Raw genomic sequence first — 24,633 nt, 5'->3', positions numbered from 1 at the left:
TTCAGGACCGTGGTGCAGGATTGTGTTCAGGGCCATGTTGTGGGATTGTGTTCAGGACAGTGGTGCAGGATTGTGTTCAGGACAGTGGTGCAGGATTGTGTTCAGGGCCGTGCTGTGGGATTGTGTTCAGGGCCGTGCTGTGGGATTGTGTTCAGGGCCGTGCTGTGGGATTGTGTTCAGGGCTGTGTTGTGGGATTGTGTTCAGGGCCGTGCTGTGGGATTGTGTTCAGGGCAGTGCTGTGGGATTGTGTTCAGGGCCGTTTTGTGGGATTGTGTTCAGGGCCGTTTTGTGGGATTGTGTTGTGGGAATGTGTTCAGGGCCGTGTTATGGGATTGTGTTCAGGGAATGTGTTCAGGGCCGTGTTGTGGGATTGTGTTCAGGGCCGTGTTGTAGGATTGTGTTCAGGGCCGTGTTGTGGGATTGTGTTCAGGGCCGTGTTGCGGGATTGTGTTCAGGGCCGTGTTGCGGGATTGTGTTCAGGGCAGTGCTGTGGGATTGTGTTCAGGGCAGTGCTGTGGGATTGTGTTCAGGGCCGTGTTGTGGGATTGTGTTCAGGGCCGTGCTGTGGGATTGTGTTCAGGGCCGTGCTGTGGGATTGTGTTCAGGGCCGTGTTGCGGGATTGTGTTCAGGGCCGTGTTGCGGGATTGTGTTCAGGGCCGTGTTGCGGGATTGTGTTCAGCGCCGTGTTGCGGGATTGTGTTCAGGGCCGTGTTGCGGGATTGTGTTCAGGGCTGTGTTGCGGGATTGTGTTCAGGGCCGTGTTGCGGGATTGTGTTCAGGGCCGTGTTGCGGGATTGTGTTCAGGACAGTGGTGCGGGATTGTGTTCAGGGCCATGCTGTGGGATTGTGTTCAGGGCCGTGCTGTGGAATTGTGTTCAGGGCCGTGCTGTGGGATTGTGTTCAGGGCCGTGTTGTGGGATTGTGTTCAGGGCCGTGTTGTGGGATTGTGTTCAGGGCCGTGTTGCGGGATTGTGTTCAGGGCAGTGCTGTGGGATTGTGTTCAGGGCAGTGCTGTGGGATTGTATTCAGGGCCGTGTTGTGGGATTGTGTTCAGGGCCGTGCTGTGGGATTGTGCTCAGGGCCGTGCTGTGGGATTGTGTTCAGGGCCGTGCTGTGGGATTGTGTTCAGGGCCGTGCTGTGGGATTGTGTTCAGGGCCGTGCTGTGGGATTGTGTTCAGGGCCGTGCTGTGGGATTGTGTTCAGGGCCGTGTTGTGGGATTGTGTTCAGGGCCGTGTTTTGGGATTGTGTTCAGGGCCGTGTTGTGGGATTGTGTTCAGGGCCGTGCTGTGGGATTGTGTTCAGGGCCGTGTTGTGGGATTATTATCACAGCAAGAACCAGATCACAATATTGTTCATTTCAGCTGCAATACCAACTTCTAATGACACAATAACACCTCATCAGCCCAATACAAACTTAATGATGAACCTCACAATATTGCTTTGTAATATCGGATAGAATCTGCCCAGCAAAGATTGCTAATCTGTTATTCAGATGGTGAATGTTCCGGAACGTGCTTTAAACTTCTACATAAATGTATTGTTGTGGATCCTAATATTGGAACAAGAGCAGCCGGACAAATTGCTCCTGTTGTTTAATGGGCTGCTGATGTTCTCCTGAGTTTAGTTTAGGTGTGGAGCTCTCCCCAGTGGCCCTTTAGGGAACTGCATCATTAATCCATATAGGCCAACAAGGCTCCAGCATCATCTATGCCGAGCTTTAACTGCACTGATCACAACAGCTGCAGGGTGAGGATGAAGCATTTGACCTGAATGTCCTTGTGATAGTAATGGGAAGAGCCATCAAGATTGCCGATCTTGACTGTTATCTGGAGACCCCTGACAGAGTGTGTGTGTGTGGGATTTGGAACTGTTTTGGGGTTTAGTCATTACAATATTCATTATTTATCTTCAGACATGAAGATTGGACAGTTAGGAGAGTAACCAGAGGGCAGAATTTTGCTGTCGGTGAGCAGGGGGCGGGGCCCAATCGCCGACGTGTAGAATGATGGGGGATGATGTCAGGCAGAACCCCTGATGTCACCCCGCCCCAACTAAATTTTCAGGAACATAGACAGACAGCGGAACCAGCTGTGGGCCCGCTGACCTGTCAATGGCCAATTGAGGACATTGATGGGATCATTGAAACAATTAAAGGACCTGCCCATCCACCCTTAATGTTAATGGGTCGGCCAGGAGCCCCTGTGGGGAATAGAGAAAACATGAAACCTCATCCACCGGCGGGATGAGGTTTTGTACAGTGTTTTAAAAAGTTTATTAAAGTTATTCTGTAAATTATGAACATGTGACATTGTCACAGCGGGGGGGACATGTTAGGGATTTTTTTTTCTATATTTAATCTTTTTCAAAGTGGAAGCGATCTCCCTGAGGCTGCACTTAGCTTCAGGGAGATGTGGGCTCTGACGTGTGCATGTGTGAAAGAGCACACTCTCGCTCTTGGGGAATCCCCCCCCCCCCCACCCCCCGCACAGGGAGCACATAGCGCTTCCCGCCGGACATCACACTGGGTGGGCCTTAATTGGCTGGCCCACGTAAAATGGCAGTGGGGCCTGCTTCGCTGGCAGGGATCGGCTCCCTGCCCACTGGAGGTTGGGTCGGGCCTACCCACCCGACAGGCAGAAAACTCTGCCCAGAGGGTGTGTAGCACCCATGGAGATTAGGGCAGAATGTTTAGATGTTAAACTTTAAATCTTGAGAGCTTCTTGCAGTGAAAAGAGCAGCTATCTGGCTGAACACTGCAAAGAAATCAAAAGGCCTTGATACTAAGGTAAAAGAAAGTAAAGACTTGTATTTATGTAGAAATTTTCACAACTACTGGATGTCTTTAAAGCCAATGAAGTACTTGCTGAAATGCAGTCAGTGTTGTAATGTAGGAAATGTGACAGCCTATATGTGCACAGCAAGCTCCCACAAACAGCAATGTTATACTGGTCAGATAATCAGTTTCTGTGATTTTGGATGAGGGATAAATATTGACCATGACACTGGGGAAGTGCCCTTCTTGTCTTTGAAATAATCCCATGGGATTGTTTACATCCACCCGAGCAGGCAGGTGGGATCTCAGTTTAATGGCTCATCCAGAAAGCAGTGGGGGGGGGTGTGTTGGGTGGGGGGAGAGAAGTGGAGGGGGGTGGTGTGGTTGTAGGGACAAGCAAGCAGTGATAGGAGCAGATCATCAAAAGATGTCACAGACAAAAGAACAAAAGAACACAGAGGTGTTGAAGTTGGTGATATTATCTAAACGAATGTGCTAATTAAGAATGGATGGTAGGGCACTCAAGGTACAGCTCTAGTGGGGGTGGGGGGAGCATAAAAGATTTAAAAATAATGGAAATAAGTGGGAAAAGAAAAATCTATATAAATTATTGGAAAAAACAAAAGGAAGGGGGAAGAAATAGAAAGGGGGTGGGGATGGAGGAGGGAGTTCAAGATCTAAAGTTGTTGAATTCAATATTCAGTCCGGAAGGCTGTAAAGTGCCTAGTCGGAAAATGAGGTGCTGTTCCTCCAGTTTGCGTTGGGCTTCACTGGAACAATGCAGCAGGCCAAGGACAGACATGTGGGCAAGAGAGCAGGGTGGAGTGTTAAAATGGCAAGCGACAGGGAGGTTTGGGTCATTCTTGCGGACAGACCACAGGTGTTCTGCAAAGCAGTCGCCCAGTTTACGTTTGGTCTCTCCAATGTAGAGGAGACCGCATTGGGAGCAATGAATACAGTAGACTAAGTTGGGGAAATGCAAGTGAAATGCTGCTTCACTTGAAAGGAGTGTTTGGGCCCTTAGACGTTGAGGAGAGAGGAAGTGAAGGGGCAGGTGTTGCATCTTTTGCGTGGGCATGGGGTGGTGCCATAGGTGGGGGTTGAGGAGTAGGGGGTGATGGAGGAGTGGACCAGGGTGTCCCGAAGGGAACGATCCCTATGGAATGCCGCCGTGGGGGGGTGAAGGGAAGATGTGTTTGGTGGTGGCATCATGCTGGATTTGGCGGAAATGGCAGAGGATGATCCTTTGAATGCGAAGGCTGGTGGGGTGATAAGTGAGGATAAGGGGGACTCTATCATGTTTCTGGGAGGGAGAGGAAGGTGTGAGGGCGGATGCGCGGGAGATGGGCCAGACATGGTTGAGGGCCCTGTCAACGTCCGTGAGTGGAAAACCTCGGTTAAGGAAGAAGGAGGACATGTCAGAGGAACTGTTTTTGAAGGTAGCATCATCAGAACAGATGTGACGGAGGCGAAGGAACTGAGAGAATGGGATGGAGTCCTTACAGGAAGCGGGGTGTGAGGAGCTGTAGTCGAGGGAGCTGTGGGAGTCGGTAGGCTTGTAATGGATATTGGTGGACAGTCTATCACCAGAGATTGAGACAGAGAGGTCAAGGAAGGGAAGGGAAGTGTCAGAGATGGACCACGTGAAAATGATGGAGGGGTGGAGATTGGAAGCAAAATTAATAAATTTTTCCAAGTCCCGACGAGAGCATGAAGCGGCACTGAAGTAATCATCGATGTACTGGAGAAAGAGTTGTGGAAGCGGGCCTACTCCTCAACCCCCTCCTATGGCACCTCCCCATGCCCACGCAAAAGATGCAACACCTGCCCCTTCACTTCCTCTCTTCTCACCGTCCAAGGGCCCAAACACTCCTTTCAAGTGAAGCAGCATTTCACTTGCACTTCCCCCAACTTAGTCTACTGCATTCGTTGCTCCCAATGCGGTCTCCTCTACATTGGAGAGACCAAATGTAAACTGGGTGACCGCTTTGCAGAACACCTGCGGTCTGTCCACAAGAATGACCCAAACCTCCCTGTCGCTTGCCATTTTAACACTCCACCCTGCTCTCTTGCCCACATGTCTGTCCTTGGCTTGCTGCATTGTTCCAGTGAAGCCCAACACAAACTGGAGGAACAGTACCTTATCTTCTGGCTAGGCACTTTACAGCCTTCCGGACTGAATATTGAATTCAACAACTTTAGGTCTTGAACTCCCTCCTCCATCCCCACCCCCTTTCTGTTTCTTCCCCCTTCCTTTTGTTTTTTCCAATAATTTATATAGATTTTTCTTTTCCCACCTATTTCCATTATTTTTAAATCTTTTATGCCCCCCACCCCCACTACAGCTGTACCTTGAGTGCCCTACCATCCATTCTTAATTGGCACATTGGTATTGTTGCTGGACGAGTAATTTAGAGACCCCAGGGTAATGCTCTGGGAACCTGGGTTCGAATCTCACCATGGCAGATGGTGGAATTTGAATTCAATAAGAATCTGGAATTAGAAGTCTGATGATGACCATGTAAACCATTGCTGATTGTCATAAAAATCTAACTGGTTCACTAATACCCTTTAGGGAAGGAAATCTGTCAGCCTTACCTGGTCTGGCCTACATGTGACTCCAGACCCACAGCAATGTGGTTGACTCTTAACTGCCCTCTGAAATGGCCTAGCAAGCCACTGAGTTGTAACAATCCATTAAAAAGTCAAAATGAATGGAACTGGACGGACCAACCGGCATTGACCTAGGCACCGGAAATAACAACAGCAATCTCAGCCCTGTTGACCCTGTAAAGTCCTCCTTACTAACATCTGAGAGTGAGTGCCAAAATTGGGAGAGCTGTCTCACAGACTAGTCAAGCAACTGCCTGACATAGTCATCCTCACGGAATCATACCTTGCAGATAATGTCCCAGACACCACCATCACCATCCCTGGGTATGTCCTGTCCCACCGGTAGGACAGACCCAGCAGTGGTGGCACAGTGATATACAGTAGGGAGAGAGTTGCCCTGGGAATCCTAAACATCGACTCTGGACCACATGAAGTCTCATGGCATCAGGTCAAACACGGGCAAACACGGTACTTCTGATTACCACGTACCGCCCTCCCTCAGCTGATGAATCAGTGCTCCTCCATGTTGAACATCACTTGGAGAAAGCACTGAGGGTGGTAAGGGCGCAGAATGTACTCTGGGTGAGGGACTTCAATGTCCATCTTTGAGAATGGTTCGGTAGCACCACTACTGACCGAGCTGGCTGAGTCCTAAAGGACATAGCTGCTAGACTGGGTCTGCAGCAGGTGGGGAGGGAACCAACAGGAGGGAAAAACATACTTGACCTCATCCTCACCAACCTGCCTGTCCCAGCTGCATCTGTCCATGACAGTATCAGTAGGAGTGACCACCGCACAGTCATTGTGGAGATGAAATCCCGTCTTCACATTGAGGATACCCTCCATTGTGTTGCGTGGCACTACCACTGTGCTAAATGGGATAGATTGCGAACAGATCTAGCAACTCAAGACTGGGCATCCATGAGGTGCTGTGGGCCATCAGTAGCAGAGTTGTACTCGAACACAATCTGTAACCTCATGGCCCGGCATATCCCCCACTCTACCATGACCATCAAGCCAGGGGATCAACCCTGGTTCAATGAAGAGTGCAGGAGGGCATGCCAGGAGCAGCACCAGGCGTACCTAAAAATGAGGTGTCAACCTGGTGAAGCTACAACACAGGACTACTTGTGTGCCAAACAGCATAAGCAGCAAGTGATAGACAGGACTAAGCAACCTCACAGCCAACAGATCAGATCTAATCTCTGCAGTCCTGCCACATCCAGTTGTGAATGGTGATGGACAATTAAACAACTCACTGGAAGAGGAGGCTCCACATATACCCCCGTTCTCAATGATTTGGGAGTCCAGCACATCAGTGAAAAAGATAAGCTGAAGCATTTGCAACAATCTTCAGCCAGAAGTGCCGAGTGGATGATTCATCTCAGCCTCCTCTGGAGGTCCCCAGGGTCACAGATGCCAGTCTTCAGCCAATTCGAATCACTCTCCGTGATATCAAGAAATGGCAGAAAGCACTGGATGCTGCAAAGGTTATGGGCCCTGACAACATTCCAGCAATATGCTGTGTGGCATGTGTGTAGTCCGGTTTATAGCTTCATCAGGTTGACATCTCAGTGAAGACTTGTGCTCCAGAACTTGCCACACCCCTAGCCAAGCTGTTCCAGTACAGCTACAACACTGACATCTACCTGGCTATGTGGACAATTGCCCAGGTATGTCCTGTACACAAAAGCAGGACAAATCCAACCCAGCCAATTACTGTCCCATCAACCTACTCTCGATCATCAGTAAATTAATAGAAGGAGTCATCAGCAGTGCTATTAAGCAACACTTGCTTAGCAATAACCTGCTCACTGATGCTCAGTTTGGGTTCCACCAAGGCCACTCAGCTCCTGACCTCATTACAGCCTTGGTTCAAACATGGACAAAAGAGCTGAACTCCTGAGGTGAGGTGAGAGCGACTGCCCTTGACATCAAGGCAGCATTTGACCGAGTGTGACATCAAGGAGCCCTGGCAAAACTGGAATCAATGGGAATTGTGGGAAAACTCTCCACTGGTTGGAGTCATACCTAGCACAAAGGAAGATGGTTGTGTTTACTGGAGGTCAGTCATCTCAGTTCCAGGACATCACTGCAGGAGTTCCTCAGGGTAGTGTCCTTGGCCCAACCATCTTCAGCTGCTTCATCAATGACCTTCCTTCCATCATAAGGTCAGAAGTGGGGATGTTCGCTGATGATTGCACATGTTTGCGACTCCTCAGATACTGAAGCAGTCCATGTCCAAATGCAGCAAGACCTGGACAATATCCAGGCTTGGGCTGACAAGTGGCAAGTAACATTTGTGTCACACAAGTGTCAGGCAATAACCATCTCCAACAAGAGAGAATCTAGCCATTGCCTCTTGACATTCAATGGCATTACCATTGCTGAATCCCCCACTATCAACATCCAGGGGTTACCATTGACCAGAAACTGAACTGGACTAGCCATATAAATACTGTGACTACAAGAGCAGATCAGAGGCTAGAATCCTGTGGTGAGTAACTCACCTCTTGACTCCCCAAAGCCTGTCCACCATCTACAAGGCACAGGTCAGGAGCATGATGGAATACTCTCCACTTGCCTGGATGAGGCTGCTACAACAACACTCAAGAGGCTGGACACCATCCAGGACAAAGCAGCCCCGCTTGATTGGAACCAGACCCAAAAATGCCTGGAAACCAAGGTCCTCTTCCAACCAGTTCCCACAGCACAACACCTCCCCCTGTCAATTACGATTAACGGCGAGATCCTGGAAAATGTGGACTATTTTCCGTATCTTGGGAACCTCTTCTTGACAAAGACAGACATAGATGATAAAATTCTTCATCGCCTCCAATGTGCCAGCTCAGCCCTCAGCCAACTGAGGAAGTGAGTATTTGAGGACCAGGGTCTCAATCCTGGGACCGAGGTCAAGGTTCACCGGGCAGCAGTGATTCCCATGCTCCTATATCCTTCAGAGACTTGGACAACCTATAGCAGGCAGCTCAAAGCACCGGAGAAGTATCACCAGCGAGGCCTTCGTAAGATCCTCCCAATCCGATGGTAAGAGGAGCAATCCAACAGCAGCGCCCTCTCCCAGGCCAGCTTTTCCAGCATCGAGGTGCTAATCACTCAAAACCAGCTCGGCTGGGAGGACATGTTGTTCGTATTCCTGACACTGGATTCCCAAAGCAACTGCTCTACATGGAACTCGGTCATGGCTGGAGACTCCCAGGAGGACAGTGGAAACACTTTAGGGATGTCCTCTGAAGAGGTCAGACATCCCCGCTGACTAATGGGAGACCCTGGCTTGTGACTGACAAAATGGAGAAGGTTCATTCAGGAAGACACCAAACACAATGAGAGACTTCGTCAGGAACGGGCTGGAGTGAAGTCGCGGTGTCAGAGACAGCGCACTAACCTCCAAACAACCCATCTACTCAACCCTTCAAACACCACCTACCCCGCTTGGCAGTGTCTGCAGATCTTACATTGGACTCATCAGCCATCTCAGAACACATCAAACTGGAATGGAAGTGGGTCATCTTTGAACCTGAGAGATTGCCTAAGAAGAAGAAGATGGGTGTACCTGCATCAGATGGACTGTAATGGTTCAATAAGGAGGCTCATCACCACTTTTTCAAGGGCAATTAGGGATGGGAAATATTTGCTCGACATTCCCAAGATACCCACAACCCATAAAAAAATCCATAAATGTAATAATATTATCTGTAGTAACAATCCAGGCCCTAAGTACCTATGCAGTGGGCATAATAACAATCGAGAGGACTGATTGCAGGAGTGAGAACAGAAACCATTACAGCTGATATCCTGGCTATGATTAAATCAGTAAGAATAGAACCAGATGAGAGCAGTCCCACAGCTGGATGATGGTGGAGAGGTACTGGAAGAGGATGGTGTGGTCAACTGTTGTCAAAGGCTGCAGACTGCTTGAGAAGGATCAGGACGGACAGTTTGCCTTTGTCCCAGTCTTATAGGATGCCATTTGTGACTTTGATAAGAATTGTTTCAGTACTTGGTGATGTGGAAACCTGATTAGAGGAATTTAAATTTTGAGATCTTGGAAAGATGAGCACAGATTTGGGTGTTTATGACGTATTCTAGGACTTTGGGAGGAAAGGGAGATTGGCGATGGTGTGGTAGTTTGCTAAGACGGGTGTGTAATACCAATCCAGACCCATTTAGAACTGTCCAGAGACAGAAAGCTTCCTTGCAATAATAATCTAGATCCATAAAACTGTGCAGAGCTGTAATAATAATCGACAAATTTAATAACTGGACAGAGCTATAATTCCCCCCTGAGCTGCAATAGGAATTCTGAGAACAATGGAAAGCTGCATTAACAATCCACATTCTTTATAAAGACACAGCTTCAATAACTTCCAGAAACATAGTGAATAATTTTGCCCAGTATAGGTTTAATCGAATACAGTTTCATTAACCGTCCATTATGATTGTTCAGGCATTTTTACAAATACTAAACAGCAATGCCACGTCATCATTTCAGGTTGTGTTAGTGACACTGAGGGAACACCAAACTATTCAAAGAGACCTAAAGACACAGTTGGGTTAAAAATATTCTACCAGTAGGAAAATATAGTGGAGATACATATCTCACTGGTATTGATATCTGACACCACTAAACTTATCTCTCAACCAAACACATGATTGGGGACTGGTGGGTGAACTGTACTGTATTGTATTTAGTACAGAGATATGTGTGAATGAGTCTGATTACACTGTTCATTTGTTTTCCTTTGTTAGAGCCAAGCTGAAGCCCACTACAAAGGCAACAAGCACGCCAGGATGGTCAAGGGGCTGGAGTCCAACAAAGTTAAACAGAAAGGGCCTCCTACCAGGGACAATGCAAATTCTACCATCTCCAGGACCAGCTACACCTCACCTACAGGTGTCACTGAAAAGAACATTAGGACAGCAGGTTCTCCAATGTATTTTATGTGTGTTTCATCAGCGTGTTCTGTGTAGTTCTAACAGTGGACCCTTGCTGCACATGCCCTATTCACCCTGGACATCTTTCTCTGCTAGTGGGGCTACAGATTATCATTTTCCTCATCTATTGGTGCTTCCTCATGCACTAACCCACAGGGAGCATCGGGAAAGGCTGCTTTTGGCTTGAACAGATCTTTCAAACACTGTTTAGAGTTAGATTTATCCTGAGGGAAATAAAGGATTTGCATGTGATGGCTAACGAGTCCAGTTTCTAACATCTTTTAACATAATACTATCCTTAACTTCCCTTATATTCTTTCTTACTAATTTTTTGTTGAAAATTTCGAATTGTTTCTTTAAATGTTTCCCACGGGTTATTTACTCAATCAGCCTTTGAATCCTTCTGTCTGCCCTGATGTTCGCTTTGCAATAATTTATATTGCAGCAATATTTTCATGCACTGCTCCTTTAAGTCTTTAACAAAAGCTTGCTGGCTGGATCACGTGTGCTGTGAACATCACTGATGGGGTTTCCCTACCGATTTCAGAGGCTACAGGAAACCTGGAGGAGAGAGAAATGGTGCTGGACTCTTCCCACCCATTAAACCTCCTCCTGTAGCCCATCCACACTTGACCACAGACTCTAGCTAACCAGTTAATGCCCCCACACTGCCAAGGACAATAATCCCCTGCATCAGCACAAACCAAACATTTAATCTTGTCCCACATTCCATGAATAAACTACCCTATCGTGGACTCTACCCATCTAATTATTCTTCTTCAATAGCCCATCTACTTAATACTTGAGAACTGACTCTTACCACCTATTGTTTTATCTGTACGTGGGACGTGTGGGTGTGGCTGTTGAGGTTATCATTTATTGCCCAATATTAATTGCCCTTGAGAAGGTGGTGGTGAGCCGTGAAATACTTCAGTCCATCTGGTGCTATTAGGGAGGGAGTTCCAGGATTTTCACCCAACAGTGATGAAGGAAAGGTGCTCGAGCTCCAGGCCATCCTCAGTGCACGTGCTGCCCTGTTCTTCTGGGCAATAGAGTTCAGGGGATTGGAAGGTGCTGCCAAAAGAGCCTTGGAAAGTTCCACAGAGAATTTTGTAGATGGTACACACTGCTGCCACTGCTCACCAATGCTGGAAGAAATGAGTGTTTAAGATGGTGGATGGGGTGCCAATCAAATGGGCTGCTTTGTTCTGGATGGTGTCAAGCTTCTTGAGTGTTGTGGGAGCTGCACTCATCCAGGCAAGTGGAGAGTATTCCATCACATTCCTGACTTGTGACTTGTAGATGGTGGGCAGGCTTTGGGGAGTCAGGAGGTGAGTTACTCACCGCATAATTCCCAGCACCTGAACTGCCCTTATAGCCACAGTATTTAGGTGAATTTTCCAGTTTAGTTTCTGATCAATTGTAACACCCAGAATGTTGATGGTGGGGGGATTCAGCAATGGGAGTGCCATTGAATGTCGAGGGGAGATGGTTACAGTCTCTCTTGTTGGAGAGAATTGCTTGGCACTTGTGTAGTGCAAATGTTACTTATCAGCCCAAACCTAAATGTTGTCCGGGTCTTGTTGCATTTGGGCACAGACTGCTTCAGTATCTGAGCATGCGTGGAACATTGTTTACTGAGGATTGCACATCACCACTTCTGACCTTATGATGGAGGGAAGGTCATTGAGAAATCAGCTGAAGATAATTGGGCCGAGGACACTACTTTGAGGAACTCCTGCAGCAATGTCCTGGGACTGAGATTGATCGACTTCCAACAACCAAAACCATCTTCCTTTGTAATCAAAGCAAAATACCACGGATTCTAGAATCTGAAATTAAAACAGAAAATGCTGGAAAAACTCAGCAGGTTTGGCAGCATCTGTGGAGAGAGAAATGGAGTTAACGTTTTGAGTCTGTACGACTCTCTATGACTCTTCTTCAGTCCTTTGTGCTAGGCCTTCCTATTGACTCCAGTTTTGCTGGGGCTCCTTGATGCCACACTCACTCAAATGTTGCCTTGATGTCAAAAGCAGTCACTCTCACCTCAGCTGTATCATTCTTTTCAAAACGGGAAGCCACTTTTGGGTGTTTGGTCTTGTTGATGACACTAGCTGACAAGTTTTTGGTAAACTAGTGCATACAGGAAGACCAGATGTGTGCTGTGATTAATTGCCCCAAACACTTTGCACCGTAACAGTGGCCCTATTCTGCTGTGGAATATTACTCTCTTGCACTGTCTTGCAGTTGCCACACAAAGATGGTGGATGTGCTTTATACTTCCATGTGGACAGTGTCACGGATAATTAGCTCCACTCCAACTCTGGGTGAAGTAGAAAACGGAGAAAGCAGCCGCTTAATCAGCACCCCATCTTAAAAACCATCTTACACACAGACGCACAGTACTCAGTGTGTACCATCTACAAAATGCACTGCAGGAATTCACAAGGCTCCTTCAACAAACCCACGACCACTACCATCTAGGTGGACAAGGGCAGCAGATAGATGGGAACACCACCACCTGCAAGTTCCACTCCAAATTACACACCATCCTGACTTGGAAATATATCGCCGTTCCTTCACTGTCGCTGGGTCAGAATCCTGGAACTCCCACGCTAACAGCGCTGTGGATGTATCTACATCACATGGACTGCAGCGGCTCAAGAGCAATTAGGGATGGGCAATAAATGCTGGCCCAGCCAGCGAAGTTCACATCCCGTGAAAGAATAGAAAATAAGTTGGAAAAAGTCAAAAGCAACACCAAAGAACAAAGAACAAAGAAAAGTACAGCACAGGAACAGGCCCTTTGGCCCTCCAAGCCTGCGCTGATCATATTGCCCGTCAACTAAAACATTTTGCACTTCCGGGGTCTGTATCCCTCTATTCCCATCCTATTCATGTATTTGTCCAGCTGCCTCTTAAACACCACTATCGTACCTGCTTCCACCACCTCCTCTGGCAACGAATTCCAGACACTCACTACCCTCTGCGTAAAAAACTTGCCCTGCACATCTCCTCTATAGTTTTCTCCTCTCACCTTAAATCTATGTCCCCTAGTAATTGACTCTTCCACCCTGGGAAAAAGCTTCTGACTATCTGCTCTGTCCATGCCACTCATAATTTTGTAAACTTCTATCAAGTCGCCCCTCAATCTCCGTCGTTCTAGTGAAAACAATCTGAGTTTCTCCAACCTCTCCTCATAGCTAATAACCTCCAGACCAGGCATCATCCTGGTTAACCTCCTCTGCACCCTCTCCAATGCCTCCTTATCCTTCTGGTAATGTGGTGACCAGAATTGCACGCAATATTCCAAGTGTGGCCTAAGCAAGGTTCTATACAGCTGCAGCATGACTTCCCAGCTTTTATACTCAATACCCCTGCCAATGAAGGCAAGCATGCCATATGCCTTCCTGACTACCTTATCCACCTGCGTTGCCACTTTCAGTGACCTGTGGACCTGTACACCCAGATCCCTCTGCCCGTCGATGCACTTAAGGGTCCTGCCATTTACTGTATAATTCCTGCCTGTATTAGACCTTCCAAAATGCATTACCTTGCATTTGTCTGGATTAAACTCCATCTGCCATTTCTCCACCCAAGTCTCCAACCGATCTATATCCCATTGTATCCTTTGACAATCCTCTTCACTATCTGCAACTCCTCCAACCTTAGTGTCATCTACAAACTTACTAATTAGCCCAGTTACATTTTCCTCCAAATCATTTATGTATACCACAAACAGCAAAGGTCCCAGCACTGATCCCTGCGGAACACCACTAGACACAGCTCTCCATTCAGAAAAGCACCCTTCCACTGCTACCCTCTGTCTTCTATGACCAAGCCAATTCTGTATCCAGCTTGCCAGCTCACCTCTGATCCCGTGTGACTTTACCTTCTGTACCAGTCTGCCATGAGGGACCTTGTCAAAGACCTTACTGAAATCCATGTATATAACATCCACTACCCTTCCATCGTCGATCATCTTTGTCACTTCCTCGAAAAACTTGATCAAGTTAGTGAGACACTCCCCTTCACAAAACCATGCTGCCTCTCACTAATACACCTATTTGCTTCCAAATGGTAGTAAATCCTGTCATGAAGAATCTTCTCCAATAATTTCCATACCACTGACCAAGAAAGTGTTTGTTTATGTTGTCCATCCTGGGAAACAGTAGCTCATATTATATAGCTAATATCAACCCACTATCCAGATGGACAGAATCCAGAATAGCAAATATAGCATAAAGAATCAACCTCATGTCACTGAGCTAACAGCACAGCTCCCTGACTTCAAGCTCCCTCAAAGACCGTCTCAACTAAATCCACACAGAGCATGCACAATGCAGCACTTACTTCATAAGTGGAAGATGAGCAATGGTCCAAAGTGAGGTTGTAACTTTGTATTCCATGTATGGAGCATGTCATATCAACCTGCTCACTCAGATCTGCTGAGGAAGGTACCTCATTTCTCCACCCAACATCTAATCTCCTCCCACAACCCATGAACACACTCTAACCTTACATGGAATATACCCACCCATTTAATCTCAACACACAGCACATGAACAATGTACCTGATGATGGACACTCACCCACTGTTTGAATCTTCTCTCACAACTCTAACGTATGAGGACTCTTGGTGCCACTCCGTCCACACTCTACCTTATTTGGATACTAACCATCCATTGGTCTCCTCCTATAGCCCAGGCGCATATGAACCTATCATAGATTCTACTCTCCCATCTAATTGTACTCCACAGCACATGTATATTCCACCATGCTATGGACTCTACCCAACTATTTAATCTCCTCCTACAATAACGCATGTGCACTCTACACTATCAAGCTTCTACTTAACCCTCCCTTCTCTGCCCATAGCCCACTGTACACTCTACTGAATCATGAACTTTACCAACCCATTTAATCTGCTTCCATACACTCTACCCCACTTTTTGTTCTATTCACCCATCTCCTGTCTGTTCACAATCCTTGTACAAATGACCATATCCTACACTCCACAGCCAATAAATGCAAAGCACAGACCATGGAAAACCTACTGCATCATCAAATCCACCCCACACTCAGTTCTAAAGAGGAGTCATATTCAACTGAAAGCATTCACTTTGGTCCTCTCTCCCTGGATGCTGCCAGATCTGTATTTTCTGTTTTGGTGTCAAATCCACCTCAAATATTTAAAAAAAAAATTGGGATGTGGGTGTCACAGCTGGACCAGCATTTATTCCCCATCCCTCATGGTCTTTGTTCAGAGGGCATTTTTAAGAGCCACATGTAGGTGAGGTTATGGACAGCAGACATTAGTGAACCAGATGGATTTTTATAACAATCAACAATGGTTTCACAGTCATCATCAGATTTTTAATTCTAGATATTCTGCTGTGGTGGGATTTGAACCTGGGTCCCCCAGAACATTACCCTGGGTCTCTGGATTACTAGTCCAGTGAAAATACCACCATGTCACAGCCTCCCCCTGAACCCCTCTCAGTAGGTTTGTGTCTATATACTCATCACAAAGGTACAGTGAAGTTTCATCAGAATGAAAGCTCAAACATGATGTTATCGTTATGAAGAAAAGCTTGAAAAATTGTAACATTGCTCCAGAAAACCAAAAGGGGATTTAACAGGTTTTCACCTCAAGCTGTTTCCATAGAACCATAGAAAAGTTACAAAACAGAAGGAGGCCATTCGGCCCATCTTGTCCATGCCAGCCCAAGGACACCCAGGTGCCCTTTCTAATCCCACCTTCCTGCACCCGGCCCACGGCCCTGCAGCTTAGAGCACTTAAGGTGCAGATCCAAGTACTTTTTAAAAGAGTTTAGAGTTTCTGCCTCTACCACCAACTTGGGCAGCGAATTCCAGACACCCACTACCCGCTGGGTAAAATAGTTCTTCCTCATGTCCCCCCTACACCTTCTGCCACTTATCTTGAATCTATGTCCCCTGATTCTAGAATTCTCCATCAAGGGAAGCAATTTTATCCTGTCCACTCTATCTATTCCCCTCATAATTTTGTACACCTCAATCAAGTCACCTCCCAGCCTTCTTTGTTCCAGGTAAAATAACCCCAACCTATCCAATCTCTCCTCATAGCTACACTTTTCTAACCCTGGCAACATTCTTGTAAACCTCCTCTGCACTCTCTCCAGATTATGTCCTATAATCCTATAATCCCATCTCCCGGTCCTTTCCCTGGATATTTTTCATTATTCTTTCAATCAAATTAAGTTACAGTTTTTGCTTCAGATACCTTTGAGGTAACTCATTTGATGTCAAAAAACCTTCAGTGTGAAAACATTTCTTCTTATGCCCTCTCCAGTTCTGCAGTGCTAACTTGCAACCTGTGCTCATTCATTCACAAATCAGCGACAACAATCTCTCACTGTGTGGCCTGTCAAAGCTGTTAGTAACCTTGAAACCCTCGTTAGATCTCCCTTTCTGTGTCACAGGAGAGAGAGATGTCACATACTGTGTGTATTGTAAGCTTTGTGAAATTACTGGGCCAGGGAGAGCAAGGCTGTAGATCACAAGTTTAACATTTTGGAGCATTTTATACGTTTAACGTTGAGGGAAATTTGTCTCAACAAATTAGAATGGCTACAGTAAAAGCAAAATACTGCAGCTGCTGGGAATCTGAAAGCAAAACAGAAAATGCTGGGAAAACCCAGCAGGTCTGACAGCCTCTGTGGAGAGAGAAACAGAGAATGTTTCATAAGGACTCAGAATGTCAACTCTGTTTCTCCACAGAGGCTGTCAGACCTGCTGGGCTTTCCCAGCATTTTCTGTTTTGCTTTCAGATTAGAATGGCTGGCTGATTATCAATGGGCTTCTATCTGGCTGTAGATTTCTGCATTCAGTAAGGTCGGTCCTCCTGTCCTATCTGTGGGCAGAGTTCTGGGGAACCCTGGAGAAATGTGTTGACACTGTTTCCGACAATCTCCCAGCAGTAGGTCAGGACAGGATATGTAGAAATCCATGTTTCCACTAAAACACAGTCATGGGAGGACTGAGTTTAATTAAGCAGAGTTTAATATGTCTGGCTTCATGCATCAGGAGTTTAATATATTCACCTTGTTTCTTCAATAGACGATGACGTGGAGGTTATTTCCAATGCAGTCCATCCAGAAGCTCTCCAGTCTGTTCCCACATTGCTCCCTACTCACTTTCAACCAACCACTGACCTAACTGCATCAACTGACAGTACTTCGACTCTAACTCTAGCGAGGGGAGATTCTGAGGTGGATGGAATGACAGCCATTGCTGCAGGAATTGTTAATAACCTGTCTGATGAGGAGTCGGTAATGAAACTGCGATATTGCTCACTGTGCAAAGTTGTTGTGAACTCATTTTCCCAACTGCAGGCTCACAATAGAGGTAAGTGACAGCTACAGGTTTCCTTTCATCTTTCAGAGGTGTCTCTCCACCTCCAATGAAACACAAAAAGATGCTGCAGGAGAATTTCTCCTGCAGGCCGTGCTCTGTGTTATTCTTCAGGCAACAGTAAGGTCAATCTTACTGTGGTGATGAGGTCAGTAAGGTCAGTCTCCAGGGTGATGGGGTCAGTAAGGTCAGTCTCCAGGGTGATGGGTCCACTAAGGTCGGTCTCCAGGATGGTGGGGTCAGTAAGTTCGGACTCCGGGGTGATGGAGTTAGTAAGGTTGGTCTCCGGGGTGATGGGGTCAGTAAGTTTGGTCTCCAGGGTGATGGGGTCAGTAAGTTCGGTCTCCGGGGTGATGGGGGTCAGTAAAGCGAATCTCTGGGAGTGATGGGGTCTGTAAGTTTGGTCTCCAGGGTGATGGGGTCAGTAAGGTCAGTCTCCGGGGTGATGGGGGTCAGTAAGGTCAGCCTCCGGGGTGATGGGGTCCAGGATGATGGGGTCAGTATGTTTGGTCTCCAGGGTGATGGGGTCAGTAAGGTTGGTCTCCAGGGTGATGGGGTCAGTAAATTTGGTCTCCAGGATGATGGGGTCAGTAAGTTTGGTCTCCAGGATGATGGGGTCAGTAAGGTTGGTCTCCAGGGTGAAGGGGGTCAGTAAAGTCGGCCTCCGGGGTGATGGGGTCCAGGGTGATGGGGTCAGTAAGGTCGGTCTCTGGGGTGATGGGGTCAGTAAGGTCGGTCTCCAGGGTGATGGGGTCAGTAAGGTCGGTCTCTGGGGTGATGGGGTCAGTAAAGTTAAAGTTATGGATGGTATAAATTTTTCAGGATCCAGCTTCTGACCTGTGCCCAGTGACTGGATGGTTTTTAGTTGTGATGCTACTGTAACTAAACATTTGGGGAATAAACATATGATGTGACATGTTGGTGAATGGTCAAGGTTTGTGTGAGCCAACCTGCCACCAATTTCTTCAGAGTGAAAATCTGAGAGATGTTTGAAAGAATTGAAGATTAAGTACCTTCTCTTTGTTTCCAATTCAGGCACCAAACACAAGACAATGATTGCGGCTCGAAATGGTTTGGGTCCCATAAAGGTTTATCCGAAACCACATTTGAAACTCCATGGACAGACAAGGCCCTGCTCTGAATTACAGGACAAGATCTTCCACTGTCAGCTGTGTGACGTTTGTGTTAACTCAGACATCCAGCTGAAGCAGGTGCAATGTTATTCACCCTATCCCCAGTATCCGGTCTGATCAGATCAGAGAGCTCTTGCTCCAAAGACATGTGTAATGGGAGGAGATATAAGCCATCCTGGCCAAGTGCTAACACCTGAGTAGAGATTGGTCAGAATGGAAGAGTCTGGGATTGATTTAAACATCAGTGGGAATCAGCTGGGTGATAATTCCAGTTTTCATGTGCTTAGATTGAACTCTAGTTAAAGGACAAAAAATAAATAAAATGGAGTGGATTTTCTTCTGCGCTGTTCACTGATAGGCTAGACCATTTGTGCAGTGTTTAACTGTTACATTAGAGTGTTGTGGAGGCAGTTTTAATTGGGGTTTAAAATGAGAACTGGATAAGAGTAAAATAATGCAGACTACAGGGAAGGGTGAGGGAGTGCAACTTGCAAGAGATCTGACATGGATCTGATGGGTTGAATGGCCTCAGTCTATGATTCTACAATAGTGTTGTGGTTAACGCAGCCTGTCTCTTTAAAACCACATGACAAGCACACCCTGTGGTAAAGTGGTCTACGACATTTTGAGGTTAATGAGGGGGCAGTTGTGTTTGGTTGTAAAATGCTGGCACCATGGAATGGAGGCTTTTCTGGTTTTTAGAGATTGTTTAACAACTTTTATAGATATGTGGCATCTGTCATCTGGCAGACACTACTTACATAACCTTTCCATTTCATAATAGATCTGAATTTGTGAAAAAAAACATTTTCTGAAGATGGCCCTGAGTTAAATAAATATTGCTCTTGTTTGAATTTCTAGAGGGATTCTCCCACTCTCCTGCTGTATGTTTCTCTGGGGCTTCTATCACTCTCCTGGTGAAAGTACAAGTGTTTGTGCTGGGGTGCTGGGTGTGGGAGAAGGGTAAGACCAGGGAGTGAAAGTGGAGGCATGGGGATAGGCAGACTGCATTTTGTTGCAAACTCAGATGGAAATGAATGGGCAGCCACATTGAAAACACCAGACACCAGTTAGAGCAGGGAAGGAGGCCATTCAGCCCATCATGTCTGTGCTGGCTCTCTGAAGGACCAATTTATCTAGCGTCACTCCCACACCTCCTCCCCCCCGCCCCCCCCACCCCCCCCCCCCTCCTCCAGCCCTGCACATTCTTCCATTTCAGATAGCAATCCCGTTCCCTCTTGAATGCCTCGATTGAATCTGCCTCCATCACATTCTCAGGCAGCAGATTTCAGACCCTAATCATTCACTGTGTGAAACAGTTTTTCCTCATGTCACCGTTGTTCTTTTGCCAATAACCTTAATCCTGTGCCCTTCCATTCTCAATCCTTCCACCAATGGGAACAGTTTCTCCCACCTTTTCTGTCCAGACCCCTCATGGTTTTGAACACCTTTATCAAGTCTCCTCTCAACCTTCTTTTCTCCAATGAAAACAGTCCCAACATTCTCCGATCTTTCCCAATATTAATTGGGATAGACATAGTGTTCAGGGCTTGGATGGAGTGGATTTCTTGAAATGTGTACAGGAGAACTTTTTAGGTCAATATGTAGAAGGTCCAACAAGGGACGGTGCATTGCTGGACCTAATTCTGGGGAATGAAGCTGGACAGGTGGCTGAGGTGGTGGTGGGGGAGCATTTTAGTGATAGCGACCACAACATGGTACAGTTTAAGTTTGTTATGGACAAAGAAATCAACAAGTTGCAAACAAATGTTTTGCATTGGGGAAGAGTAGATTTTAGTAAAATAAGACAGGAACTGGCCAAGGTAGACTGGGAACAGCTACTTGTGGGGAAATCTACAGAGGAGCAGTGGGGGCGTTCAAAAAGGAAATGGAGAGGGTACATGTTCCCTCTAGGGTGATAGGAAGGAGTAACAAGCCCAGAGAACCATGGATGACCAGAGATATTCAGGATACGATGAGAAGGAAAAGAGAGGCTTTTAGCAGGTACAAGGGGAGCAAATCAGCAGAGGCATTAGTGGAGTACAGACAGTGTAGGGTGGAGCTTAAGAAAGCAATTAGAAGAGCAAAGAGGGGATATGAGAAAGCTCTGGTTGCTAAAAGTAGGGAAAATCCCAAGATATTCTATAAGTATATCAATGGGAAGAGGATAACCAAGGAAAGAGTAGGACCCATAAGGGACCAAGGGGGCAATCTATGGGTGGAGCCAGAGGACATCGGTAGAGTGTTGAACGAATACTTCACATCCGTCTTCACCCAAGAGGATGAGGATGAAGGTATGGAAATGGGGAGACTGTGAGGTTCTTAAGCAAATTGATATAGGGAGTGACAAGGTATTGGAGGTGTTGGCAGGCTTAAAAGTGGACAAATCTCCTGATCCGGATGATTTGTGTCCCAGACTGCCGAGGGAGGCAAGGGAGAAGATCGCAGGGGCTCTGACCCAAATTTTTAATTCCTCTCTGGCCACGGGGGAGGGGCCAGAGGACCAGAGAACAGCTCATGTGGTTCCGCTATTTAAGAAGGGTTGTAGAGATAAACCAGGGAAATACAGGCCAGTGAGTCTCACGTCAATGGTAGGGAAACTATTGAAGAAATTTCTAAAGGAGAGTATCTATGTCCACTTGGAGAGGCAAGGTTTGATCAGGGAAAGTCAGCATGGCTTTGTCAGAGGGAGGTCATGCCTAACAGATTTGATTGAATTTTTTGAGGAGATGACCAGGTGTGTAGATGAGGGTAGTGCAGTTGATGTAGTTTATATGGATTTCAGCAAAACCTTTGACAAGATCCCACATGGGAGACTTATAAAGAAGGGAAAGGCACATGGGATACAGGGTAATTTGATAAGGTGGATTCAAAATTGGCTTAGTTGTAGGAGACAGAGGGTGATGACAGAAGGATGCTTTAGTGACTGGATGCCAGTGTCCAGTGTCATACCACAGGGATCTGTGCTGGGTCCCCTATTATTTGTCATTTATATAAACGACATAGATGACTCTGTGGGGGGTAGGATTAGTAAGTTTGCGGATGACACAAAGATTGGCCGGGTGGTTAACAGTGAGGTTGAGTGTCTTGGGCTACAGGAAGATATAGACGGGATGGTCAAATGGGCAGGTAAGTGGCAGATGGAATTTATCCCAGAAAAGTGTGAGGTGATACACTTTGGAAGGAGTAATTTGACAAGGAAGTATTCAATGAACAGCATGGCACTGGGAAGTTCTGAGGAACAAAGGGACCTTGGCGTGTGTGTCCATAGATCTCTGAAGGCGGAGGGGCCTGTTAGTGAGGTGGTGAAAAAGGCATATGGGACACTTGCCTTTATCAATCGAGGCATAGATTACAAAAGTAGGGAGGTCATGTTGGAGTTGTATAGAACCTTGGTGAGGCCACAGCTGGAGTAATGTGTACAGTTCTGGTCGCCACATTATAGGAAGGATGTGATTGCACTGGAGGGGGTGCAGAGGAGATTCACCAGGATGTTGCCTGGGATGAAACATTTAAGTTATGAAGAGAGGTTGGATAGACTTGGATTGTTTTCGTTGGAGCAGAGAAGACTGAGGGGCGACCTGATCGAGGTGTATAAGGTTATGAGGGGCATGGACAGGGTGGATAGGGAGCAGCTGTTCCCCTTAGTTGAGAGGTCAGTCACGAGGGGACATAAGTTCAAGGTGAGGGGCAGGAGGTTTAGGGGGATGTGAGGAAAAACTTTTTTACCCAGAGAGTGGTGATGGTCTGGAATGCGCTGCCTGGGAGGGTGGTGGAGGCGTGTTGCCTCACATCCTTTAAAAAGTACCTGGATGAGCAATTGGCACGTCATAACATTCAAGGCTATGGGCCAAGTGCTGGTAAATGGGGTTAGGTAGGTAGGTCAGGTGTTTCTCATGTGTCAGTGCAGACTCGATGGGCCGAAGGGCCTCTTCTGCATTGTGATTCTGTGATTGTGTGCTTCTGTGAATCTACCTTCATAGCTGATGACCCTTACCCCTGGAAACATTCTCATGAATCTTTTCTTCATCTTTTCTTCCCTAATATCTTCACATCCTTCCTAAAGTGTGGCACCCAGAACTGGACACAGTGCTCTAGCTGAGGCTGATCCAGAGTTTTATACAGGTTTAACATAACTTCCCTGCTTTTGTACTCTTCCCCTCTGTTGATAAAGCCCAGGATGCTGTATACTTTATTAACCACACTCTCAACCATCAGTGATTAATACACATATACACCCAGATCTCCCTGATCCTGCACCCGCTGTAGCACGGAATCCTTTATTTTATATTGTCTCTGTATGTTCTTCCTACCAAAATGTTTGACTTCACATATAACTGCATTCAATTTCATTTGCCACTTGCCACCAACCTGTCTACCTCCTTTTGAAGCTCTACACTGTCCTCCTCACAGTTCACAATGCCTTCAAGTTTTGTATCATCTACAGATTTTGAAATTGTGCCCTGTACACCACGGTCTAGGTTATTAGATTATATCAGGAAGAGCAATGATCCTGGCACTGATCGCTGGGGAGCTCCACTATAAACCTTCCTCCTGTCTGAGAAACAACCATCAACCACTGCTTTCTGTTTTCTGTCACTCGGCCAGTTTCACATCCATGTTGCTGCTGTCCCTTTTATTCCATCAGCTCTAAATTTACCCATAAGTCTATTGTGTGGCACTATAATGAATGTCTTTTGGAAGTCCATGTACACCACATCAACAACATCGACCTCATCAACGCTGTCTCTGTTACCTCTTCAAAAACCTCCAGCAAGTTAGTTCAACATGATTTTCCCTTAACAAATCCATGCTGACATTCCTTAATTAACCTGCATTTGCCCAAGAGACTTTCAACTTTGTCCCAAATTATTGTTTCTAGAAGCCTCCCAACCAAAAGGTTAAACTGACTGGTATGTAGTTGCTGGGCTTTTCTTTACACCCTTTTTCGAACTTCTAGAAACAATAATTTGAGGCAAAATTGAAAGTCTCTTGGGCAAATGCAGGAGCGTCAGCATGGATTTGTTAAGGGAACATCATGTTTAACTTGCTTGCTGGAGTTCTTTGCAATGTTTGCAATTCTCCAGTCCTCTGGCATTACCCTGAGTCTAAGGAAGATTGGAAAATTATTGCTCGGTCTCCACAAATTCCACTCTCACTTTCCTCAGTATTCTTGGATCCATCTTATCTGGTGCTGGTGCCTTATCAACGCAAAGTACAAACAGCCTATCCAATACCTCATCCTTATCAATTTTAAACCCTCCTAGAGTCTGTATCACTTCCTTTTTCACCATGATCTAGGCAGCATCTTCCTCTTTGGTAAAGACAGGTGCAAAGTATTTATCTAATATTTCAGGCAGGCCCTGTCTTTATATGTAAATCCCCTTTTTGGTTCCAAATTGGCCCCACTCTTCCTTTTACCGTCCATTTACTTTTGAATGAGCCATTAAGCCTAGGCCCAGCCTGTCTCATGAGCTAAATGTGGAGGGTGCAATAAACCATTGGAAGAAAAGTAGGGAAATTCTGCCAGGAGCCCTGGGCAATATTTATCGCTCACTAACACCTATAAAAGATGATCTGGTCACTGTCTAGTTACTGGTTGTGGTGTTTAACTCTGCAAAAAATAGATACAGCTTTTCCAGCACCAGAACAGTAATGACATTATAAAGGGTATTTAATTGGCTGTGGAGCACTTTGGTGTTATTTGCTTCTTCCTCAACCTCACTGCCTGTACCTGCCTCACTCTCACTGCCCATCACTGC

General features: G+C 46.4%; 1 protein-coding gene across 1 annotated transcript in view; it reads left to right on the top strand.

Annotated features, from left to right (window-relative positions):
• Positions 1–24,633, top strand: part of LOC121269599 (zinc finger protein 385D-like) — a 123,518-nt gene that overhangs the window by 84,326 nt on the left and 14,559 nt on the right. Inside the window, exons 4-6 of the mRNA XM_041174299.1 lie at positions 10,158–10,332; positions 17,445–17,732; positions 18,774–18,949. Of these exons, the coding sequence (XP_041030233.1) occupies positions 10,158–10,332; positions 17,445–17,732; positions 18,774–18,949 (639 nt within the window). The remainder of the gene's footprint in view (positions 1–10,157; positions 10,333–17,444; positions 17,733–18,773; positions 18,950–24,633) is intronic.

Source organism: Carcharodon carcharias, chromosome 25 (genome assembly GCF_017639515.1).
Source record: "Carcharodon carcharias isolate sCarCar2 chromosome 25, sCarCar2.pri, whole genome shotgun sequence".
Lineage (NCBI taxonomy): Eukaryota > Metazoa > Chordata > Chondrichthyes > Lamniformes > Lamnidae > Carcharodon > Carcharodon carcharias.
This window is presented reverse-complemented; position numbering and strand designations above follow the sequence as displayed.